Genomic DNA, 10,379 nt, shown 5'->3' on the forward strand with positions numbered 1-10,379 from the left:
AGAGTGCATCTGTTCTTTGAAGTTTAGTGCCAGAGTTTGGAACTATCTGCAGATTGACTGGAATACTACTAAGGTGGATATGCAGAGCATACTGAGACTTGCTAAGAGAGACTTTGGTTTGCCATTTTTCATGGAGGTTCTTATTACTGCATGCTGGAACATTTGGTTAATCCGAAATACAAAGGTCTTCAGGCAAGAGCAGGAAACTTTTGCTAGGTGGAAAAGGCAGTTTGTGCATGACATGACTCTTTTACAGTAGAGAATCAAAGCTAAGCACAAGGATAGTCTTCTTTTTTGGATTAGGTCCCTGCCTTAGTGGCATTTTCCTTTTTGTAAATAGGCTTTCTGCTTTCTTTTGGCTTTTTCTGTTTCCTTGAACCTATCTGTGTTTTGTTTATTATAAATGAAAATTTGCTGTGGGGCTTTTTGCCTCACAGTTCTGGGTCAAAAAAAATTTTGGGGTTTCCAAAACTATCTGTGTACCCTTCCGTAAAATAGGCATATCTTTCGCATACGAACTTCTTTTGGAGCGTTATTTACGTTAAATTAAACTTCTGCAAATTATTCACAACTTCTATCTCTTGCATTATTTCCGTTTGAGGCCATCTTCAGGTCTTTTTTGGGCGATATTTAAAAAGTATCTTGCATGGACAGATTTCAGAAAACTCCAGATTTTACCATAATGACCGTTTTACTTCCATATTTGCCTATTCGTACACAACAAAGTTTTAAAAAAATAACTTGTACACTTTTACAACTATTAATAGGTTAGTCCCAATAAATATAATGAAGTTGCAATATAATAAATATTTTAGTACAATAAACTGTAAAGTTCATGTGTGCATTTTACATGCATCACCACATGGTGGATTGTGCCACATTGTGTAAACCAAAGGAGTTTGGGGGTATGCGGATTCTCAATACGAGATTCATGAACATATCCTTGATGCTAAAATGGATCTGGAAGCTCTATCAAAACATAGAGGAACCGTGGGCTGAGTTAATAGATGCCGAATACATGGGTGGTTTGGACCAGTTCTCGAAGGAAGTTCCGGTTCATGGCTCCCAATTTTGCAATGCTATCCAAAAGGTCAAGTGGTACTTCAAAATGGGGGCCAAACACAAGGTGTGCAAAGGGAAACACACATTTTTTTGGCTAGACGGGTGGTTGGAAAATTCCCCCATTCGGGTGAGGTTTCCCTGCCCCTTTAGTTGTTGTGTGAACCTTTTCATCTCTGTCCATGGTTCTCTTGAGGCGTATAGAGCCCCGAGGGAGTGGCGCCTTCATTTTCAGAGGTAGTTTGGCCTCAGAAAGACGGTTTAATTGGATAAACTGTGTAGGGAAGTACAGGCTCTGCCGGATGACTTGAGCGAGGACGCCGTGTCTTGGGCCCTCGAGGCGTCTGGCTCTTGCTCTACGCAGTCAATTTACCGCACTCGCAAGGGGGGATAGCAACACACATTAGGGATGCGTGGCTCTCTAGAGTAGCTCCCAGTATTAAGTTATTCATCTGGCAGCTGATTAGGGGCCAACTACCGTCTATTGAGCAGGTGGCAATATGGCATGGGCCTTGTACGGGTGCTTGCTCGGTTTGTGGGGAAATTTAAGATTGTAACCACATGTTTTTCATGTGCCACCTTGCTAGATTTCTCAAGCGGTATCTAGGGAGATTTTAAAGTGCGATTGGAACTGACAAGGTGGCTCCTCGGCAATGCCCACCATGATGGGCTTAGGGTTAGTGGAGGCCTACCTGTTAGCACTAAACGTCGGATACTAGACAAGCGGGAGGCGAGATTTACCTAGGTCCGGGGCCCTCATAGAGGTAATACCCGAAAGTCCCGCCTGTCTGATCTTAATTATGGTTTGGAAACGATTACAATGGGGCAACCGATAGACTGCGTGGATGTGTTTTCGCTGAGAGGCAAGGTGGCTAGGGTTTGGTGTATGCGTGAAAGGTTGAGAGAGAGAGAGAGAGAGATCCGGCAGCTCTCTCCTAGCCTTTATATAAGAGCCTAGGTCCTGAGAGTACTGCATGGATTCGGTTACAATACAAACATATTCTATCTAATCCTTCCATACTCGAATGTTTCCTCGTCTTGTGCTTCAAGAAATCGTTACTTTCCATCTAATCACCATGCAACCGACGTCTTGGACCTCCTTGGACTGTGACGCTCCAGATGGGCCCCTGTTGGGCCAAACGAGGTAGGGCAATGTCGAGTATCCGAAGGGTAATGCTCACATCAGAAACCCTTCTAGGATTGGGGTTTCATTGCGAGGGCACAATATCTCTCGAAAGCTCTCCATAGGATAGTTTGGTTCAGTTTGGCATCCTAGTGCTGGCGACTGTGGAATATTCACAATATAAGCTGACTGTTGAGGGGAAGCTGGTAAATAAACTTCCTATAAAATGTTGATTCATATGCAGTGTTTGAGGGTTCTGATTAAACCGAGGGACATGGACCTACTGGACGAGGCACTTAGCGCGGTGAGGAGGTTTCCCACACATACTAGAGCTTCAACTTCATCTTGAGAGTCTATCTAGCTACTCTCTATGTGTGTGGGTGTGTGTTGTGATGTACGCTTAGCTTCCTCTGTCGGACATGGCTTATCTTATCGTTGATCAGGGTGATCAAACTGTTGTTGTTTGGTGCGCGTTGGAGTTATATGAGAAACTTTGTGTTGCCGATCGGGGCCTTATATATAAATCCGGGCTAAGGCCTCTCATTTAAAAATTTATTATGGATCGAAAGGAGTAATTGTGGTAGGTTCATCTCGGCATTGATCGTATAAAATGTAGCATTAATTGGAAGGGGGCATTAGCCAATATTCGTGACCTTCGATCCTAACAAAACCCCTGATTGGTGGAATGGTTTTGGTCCCTCGTTTCCAACGCTCACATGTAAAGTGCAGGGCGTAGTTACCTGCCATGATGGGTTCACAAACGATTCATCTAGCTTCCTATAAGAATCCCTGAAAACCTAGTCCAATCCGAGGGTGTGCTAAATCAATGGGAAGACCAAGCCTCACCATTGCCATTCTAAGCTAGTGCTGGTGAGGCCGGAGGGGATCGAGAGGTTCTCTAGATTGACTACATCTACTTCATATGCGGCACCTCTGCCTCAAGCCTGCAACGAGCATGCTAGGATTTTTTTCGATAAAGTGAATTTATTTATATCTGGAAAATATCAATTATACCCAATTTCCTCATCATCATAATGCCAAGAAGTAGCTGATACATCAAGATGCACACAGCCAAAAAAAAGATAAAGAAAAAAGGTCCCGCCAAGTGATCAAGCACTCACATTAGTAGACCCAATGAGGACCCTGCTGCAAATCACCAATCATTAGGCTCACCACCATGAGGTGCACATTTTTTATGTGAACATCGCCCTGCAAGCGAAACCATAATCGCAGAATGGATGTGAAGAAATTTCTTCATCGCATCCAAAACCCCTCCTCCACCATGTCTCGAACTCAACATGAGCCATTGAAACCTTCGAGCCTTCCAAACTTAACCTCATGGATATTCCTAGCTTTAGGCATCTCGGTATTATGATGGATGGTGCCAAGATCAACGAAGCGGGGCTTCGCAACGCAACTCCTCAAAGCCGCACATGCAGAGGTTTTCGGTCGTGCGCGATAGGATCCCCTCGATCTAGAGATCGCCCGCCGCTGCCGTCTGCCGGCCTCCTTTCGACAACTGCGAGGTAGATGGGGTGGCGTAGGAGGGACTCTGTTGGTGGAGGACGATGGTGCATCCAGAGTCGCCTCTAGCCACCCGGGAGGCAATACCCCTTTGTTAGCACCAGCACATGTGGAATGCCACAGCCCGAGCAGGCTAGGATGACTTTCAATCATATGTAAGAACATATCCTAATATCTCGCCTAAAGTTTCACTAGATGCTCTGAATATGACCAGCTTATGTTCATGTTCCCGTAATGACGACTAAGACCTAACAATAGCTAGGTTAGATATTTTTCACAAAAACTGCACGGCATGCCCTGTACTCATGACGTACAGATCTCTAACGTCTTATCTCCAGACATAGCTCTTGAACCGGAATTAAAGCTCCTTTTCCTCAACGGCCATATACATCACACATACCAATCCTTTTCAGTCTTTGAACAGAAATAAAGGGGCCCCAACATATGGCTCCAGCCCGTCCACACAAGGGGAATAGAGGAAGCGATCTTGGATAGTAGTAGATGACCCAAGTATTGAAGAAATTTCCAGCACAGAGTTCACACCCAATGGGGCAAGTAGGAACTGATCAGCTAGATCATCGCCAACAACAGATGCTCTGCTTGGCCAGTTCGCGGTTCCACTCCAACACTCCTGCGCATCCACCAATCACAGCCGGCCTTCGTTTCCATTTATTGCTCAACTCATCCCTATCCTTCCAAAGTTCATGTCTTCCTTCCCGCCACCTCTCACCTCCCATCATCTTCACCATCATCAGTCAGCAACACTCTAACCCCATGGACATGCAACTCCAACGTCTATATAAACCACGCTCCGCTCTCTGCTTCTTGCATCTCCATCAGTTTAACCAGCAACAGCAATAATGTGGAGGTGCATCCTGCTCGCCGTGGTGCTGGCAATGGCGGTGGCGCCGGCGCTTAGCGTCCCGTTCACGGAGAAAGACCTCGCCTCGGAGGAGAGCCTGCGGGGGCTCTACGAGACGTGGAGGAGCCACCACACGGTTTCGCGGAGGAGCCTCGGCGCCGACGCGGAGGCGCGCCGGTTCAACGTGTTCAAGGAGAACGTGCGGTACATCCACGAGGCCAACAAGCAGGACAGGCCCTTCAGGCTTGCGCTCAACAAGTTCGCCGACATGACCGCCGACGAGTTCCGCCGCACGTACGCCGGGTCCAGGGTAAGCCACCACCGCTCCCTGAGCGGCGGACGCAGGGGCGACGGGAGCTTCATGTACGCCGACGCCGAGAACCTGCCGGCGGCGGTAGACTGGCGCCAGAAGGGCGCGGTGACCCCCATCAAGGACCAAGGCCAGTGTGGTACGTCCATACGTTGTTCTTGATTTTTCTTACACTGTTTCCGATCAATGGAGTCGTGTGAGACCAAATACTGTTGAAGGGAGCTGCTGGGCGTTCTCGACGATCGCGGCGGTGGAGGGTATCAACAAGATCAGAACCGGGAAACTGGTGTCGCTGTCGGAGCAGGAGCTAGTGGACTGCGACAACGTGAACAACAACGGCTGCGAGGGCGGTCTCATGGACTACGCCTTCCAGTTCATCAAGGAAAACGGAGGGATCACCACCGAGTCCAACTATCCGTATCAAGAACAGCAGAACAGCTGCGACCAGTCGAAGGTGAACAAAGAGTTTTTAAAATTGGAGCTTGCAATTGGATCAAATCAAACGACATGTTTTTAAAACTCAAAGTAGTACGCGCTATCGATTTCGTAATCTGTATATTTGAAGTCGGGGGCATTATCTATGTTGCAGGAAAACTCTCATGACGTCTCAATCGACGGCTACGAGGACGTCCCCGCCAACGACGAGTCTGCTCTTCAGAAAGCAGTCGCGAGCCAGCCCGTGTCAGTTGCTATAGACGCCGGCGGCAACGATTTCCAGTTCTACTCCGAGGTGCGTAAAATTCGCTCAAATTCTCCATGCAGCTGATGCATATCTGTACTCTAGCTTGTGTTCTGGCGTATGCCATGTTCATTGATCCGTATATAATGCACCTTATGCCGATCACTCCAACGAACTCAGGGCGTCTTCACCACAGACGGCGGCACGGATCTCGACCACGGTGTCGCCGCCGTTGGATATGGCACTACAAGAGATGGAACTAAATATTGGATCGTGAAGAACTCATGGGGAGAGTCCTGGGGCGAGAAGGGCTACATCAGAATGCAGCGCGGTGTGAAGCAAGCTGAGGGGCTGTGTGGCATCGCCATGGAGGCCTCGTACCCAACCAAGTCGGCACCACATGCGACAATCAAGGAAGGGTCTCTTACTGATGAGCTCTAGATGCCTTCTGGTCCTTCAGAGTGCAAGCTCTGTGCAGAGGAAGAACTAAATTAATCTTCCCCTGTAATGGTGTGTACTTTCTGCAAACTGTTCTTACAAACATAATAAAGGTATTTTTAAAAGGAAGGAAAAAAATCATCGATAAGTGATTACAAATGTAATTTTATTGAAGAAGATGTGATGCATCGAAGCCAACACAACAACCTGTTATAAATATATTAAATTGAGATGTGCATTTGAAACATAGGAACTAACCCACCATCTTAATCAAATGAAAAGCTAGTTTGCCCAGATTAGACCTCGAACTAGGTCCTTGTACCCCATATGGCCATATCCAAGTGCTGAAAGACCACTACGGACTAGCTCAGAGACCCACGGGAAAGATGCCACAATCTCGGCCGTACCTGCTAGGCAGTTTGCCCGTTCACTTGCAAAGTATCTCATGGGAAAACAATATCGATTTTCCCAGGCATAAAACTAATATTACCGACCAGAGGGTGCGTAGGTTCCATACACACGCTAAACAAACAATATAATCATCTCCTCTATATATATATATTATGCATTTCTACGTGCACAAATAATTAGACCGCTAGAGAGCCAAGGACCACCCTACTTTTATCGCTCTATGTCGCTATCTTCCACCTCGGAAATCTGCACGGCATGGTTGCTGTGAGTTATTATGTCGTTAGATTGACTAATGTAGAGTCGGTGGAAGTGCTTCGCTGATTCCAACCACCTGATCATCGGGTGCAACCCTATGAAATTTGAGTTAGAAACAATGACTGTCATATATTTATACCAAACATTTTTACTTTCATGTAACTTTTTGAATTAGCAAATGTATTATAGTTTTCCATTGATAAACTATTCAATACATTATTCTAACTAGTGTATTTTTCGTACTATGAATAGCAAATCCTAGCATGTCACTAACTATGCCCCTAAACACAATACATCGAGGTTATCTCAAACACATTTCCTATCATAGTTACAAATATATTTTCTCATGTTGGACTCGTAATGTATTTAGTCAAAACAAATACTTCAATCCTTTAAATTTTAGCTTGGAGCATTTAAGCTGATATTTTATCACACAATATTTCACCTTGAGTCTAAGCAACGCAAAGTTATTCGTTGGAAAAATAAGTTATGGTGATTAATATTGTAATTTCTAACTTGCCTCAAGGCCATAAGCGATTGTTTCTATAGTATCCTTATATCAATATCTTGCTTCCTTACATTACACATCAATATATCTTGCTAGAGTATTCGGGAGCATGTGAGTCTTGTTAGGGCAATATGCTTGTTGTATTACCAGGGGCCAAATGCCACAATATATAGTACATGTACAGGTGCAAATATGCAGGAAGCCCCCTAACATATGGGAAAACTACAATATAAAAATATATACTTTAACACCCCCCTCAAACTCATGGTGGATCCACAACACTGAGTTTTGGAGAGTAAAAAGTCATGCTGCGCTCGAGTTTGTGCCTTTGTAAAGAAATCCGCCAACTGCAAATCTGAAGGCACATAATGAACCGCAACAACCTCATCCTGCACCTGAGCACGTGTATAAAAAGCATCAACACCAATATGCTTGGTCAGCTCATGCTTGACCGGATCACGTGCAATACTGATAGCACCTGTACTGTCAGACAAAAGTGGAGTGAGTGTCGTAACAGAGACCCCAAAATCTGCAAACAACCATCGTAACCAGGTCACCTCATCAATCAACAAAGCCATAGCCCGCAGCTCAGCCTCAACACTCGAACGGGAAACCGCTACCTGTTTCTTCGTCTTCCAAGCAACAAGCGAACCACCAAGAAACACACAGTAAGCAGAAAGTGAAGGACGATCCGTAGGATCATTCACCCACGTAGCATCAGAGTAGGACTGGAGATGGAGAGAGAGCTGGAACTAGGAAATAAAATGCGACGAGTGATCGTGCCACGAAGATAACGAAGAACACGGAGGAGATGACTGTAGTGAACGATGGTAGGAGCTGAGACAAACTGATTCAGAATATGAACAGGATAAGAAATATCAGGACAAGTGACAACAAGATAAACAAGACTCCCAACAAGATGGCGATAACGTGTGGGATCAGGAAGAGGATCACCATCAGTAGGACGAAACTTAACATTAAGCTCCATAGGAGTGTAAACCGTGCGCTCATCCCCAAGACACGAGCAAGAAGATCCTGAATGTACTTTTCCTGAGAGATAGAAAAGCCATCAGAAGTGGAGGAAACCTAAATCTCAAGTAAATAACGAAGAGGACCAAGATCAGTCATAAGAAACTGATCACGAAGACGAGCCTTGACAAAGGCAATATACTCAGGATCATTGATACGTCTCCGACGTATCGATAATTTCTTATGTTCTATGCCATATTATTGATGATACCTACATGTTTTATGCACACTTTATGTCATATTCGTGCATTTTCTGGAACTAACCTATTAACAAGATGCCGAAGTGCCAGCTCTGTTTTCGCTGTTTTTGGTTTCGGAAATCCTAGTAACGAAATATTCTCGGAATTGGACGAAACGAAGACCCGAGGGCCTATTTTTCCACGGAGCTTCCGAAGACCGAAGAGCATATGAAGTGGGGCCACGAGGTGGCGACACCACATGGCGGCGCGGCCAAGGAGGGGCCCGCGCCGCCCTATGGTGTGGGCCCCTCGTCCGGCCCCCGACTCGCCCTTCCGCCTACTTAAAGCCTCCGTCGCGAAACCCCCGAGGCGAAAAACCACGATACGGAAAACCTTACCGAGACGCCGCCGCCGCCGATCCCATCTCGGGGATTCTGGAGATCTCCTCCGGCACCCCGCCGGAGAGGGGATTCATCTCCCGGAGGACTCTACACCGCCATGGTCGCCTCCGGAGTGATGAGTGAGTAGTTCACCCCTGGACTATGGGTCCATAGCAGTAGCTAGATGGTTGTCTTCTCCTCATTGTGCTTCATTGTTGGATCTTGTGAGCTGCCTAACATGATCAAGATCATCTATCTCGTAATTCTATATGTTGTGTTTGTCGGGATCCGATGGATAGAGAATACCATGTCATGTTAATTATCAAGTTATTACATATGTGTTGTTTATGATCTTGCATGCTCTCCGTTACTAGTAGAGGCTCGGCCAAGTTTTTGCTTTTAACTCCAAGAGGGAGTATTTATGCTCGATAGTGGGTTCATGCCCGCATTGACACCTGGGACAGGTGACGAAAGTTCTAAGGTTGTGTTGTGTCGTTGCCACTAGGGATAAAACATTGGCGCTATGTCCGAGGATGTAGTTGTTGATTACATTACGCACCATACTTAATGCAATTGTCTCGTTGCTTTGCAACTTAATACCGGAAGGGGTTCGGATGATAACCCGAAGGTGGACTTTTTAGGCATAGATGCAGCTTGGATGGCGGTCTATGTACTTTGTCATAATGCCCAATTAAATCTCACTATACTTATCATGTCATGTATGTGCATTGTTATGCCCTCTCTATTTGTCAATTGCCCGACCGTAATTTGTTCACCCAACATGCTTTTATCTTATGGGAGAGACACCTCTAGTGAACCGTGGACCCCGGTCCATTCTTTAATACTGATATACAAATCTGCTGCAATACTTGTTTTATTGTTTTCTCGCAAACAATCATCTTCCACACAATACGGCTTAATCCTTTGTTACAGCAAGCCGGTGAGATTGACAACCTCACTCGTTTCGTTGGGGCAAAGTACTTTGGTTGTGTTGTGCAGGTTCCACGTTGGCGCCGGAATCCCCGGTGTTGCGCCGCACTACATCCCGCTGCCATCAACCTTCAACGTGCTTCTTGGCTCCTCCTGGTTCGATAAACCTTGGTTTCTTTCTGAGGGAAAACTTGCTGCTGTGCGCATCATACCTTCCTCTTGGGGTTGCCCAACGAACGTGTGAAATACACGCCATCAATCATCACCAGTAATGATCATATCATCAACATAGAGAAGGAGAAGGGTGCGTCCACGAAGAGAAGTGTGAACGAAAAGCGCTGGATCATGAAAACTAGGAGAGAAACCAGCAGCAGTCACCACAGAGGCAAAACGCTCTAACCAGGCACGAGGGGCCTGTTTTAGGCCATAAAGAGAGCGTCGAAGACGACAAACCATCCCATCGGGAACAAAATACCCAGGAGGAGGCTGCATGTAAACCTCCTCACTCAACTCGCCGTTAAGAAAAGCGTTCTGAACATCAAGCTGGGACACAGACCAGCGTCAAACAGAAGCAACAACAAGAAGAGTACGCACAGTGGTCATATGAGCCACAGGGGCAAAAGTCTCATCATAGTCACGGCCGTGCTCCTACTGAAAGCCACGAGCCACAAGACGCGCTTTATAGCGCTCAA

The 10,379-nt window shown here is 46.1% G+C and overlaps 1 protein-coding gene across 1 annotated transcript; it reads left to right on the plus strand.

Annotated features, from left to right (window-relative positions):
• Nucleotides 1-4,566: 4,566 nt before the first annotated feature.
• LOC124699534 (vignain-like) lies at nucleotides 4,567-5,998 on the plus strand. Its single transcript, XM_047231823.1, has 4 exons — nucleotides 4,567-5,017; nucleotides 5,097-5,332; nucleotides 5,468-5,608; nucleotides 5,738-5,998. The coding sequence occupies exons 1-4, from the start codon at nucleotides 4,567-4,569 to the stop codon at nucleotides 5,996-5,998; spliced, it is 1,089 nt and encodes a 362-aa protein (XP_047087779.1).
• Nucleotides 5,999-10,379: the final 4,381 nt, after the last annotated feature.

Source organism: Lolium rigidum, chromosome 3, assembly GCF_022539505.1.
Source record: "Lolium rigidum isolate FL_2022 chromosome 3, APGP_CSIRO_Lrig_0.1, whole genome shotgun sequence".
NCBI classification, from domain to species: domain Eukaryota; kingdom Viridiplantae; phylum Streptophyta; class Magnoliopsida; order Poales; family Poaceae; genus Lolium; species Lolium rigidum.

What these genes read in the sequence shown, in the direction of transcription:
- LOC124699534 (XM_047231823.1), top strand. Translation starts at nt 4,567, where the DNA reads ATGTGGAGGTGCATCCTGCTCGCCGTGGTGCTGGCAATGGCGGTGGCG. An exon ending in ACAGCTGCGACCAGTCGAAG is followed by an intron (nt 5,333 to 5,467) that starts GTGAACAAAGAG and finishes TCTATGTTGCAG; the next exon opens with GAAAACTCTCATGACGTCTC. An exon ending in ATTTCCAGTTCTACTCCGAG is followed by an intron (nt 5,609 to 5,737) that starts GTGCGTAAAATT and finishes CAACGAACTCAG; the next exon opens with GGCGTCTTCACCACAGACGG.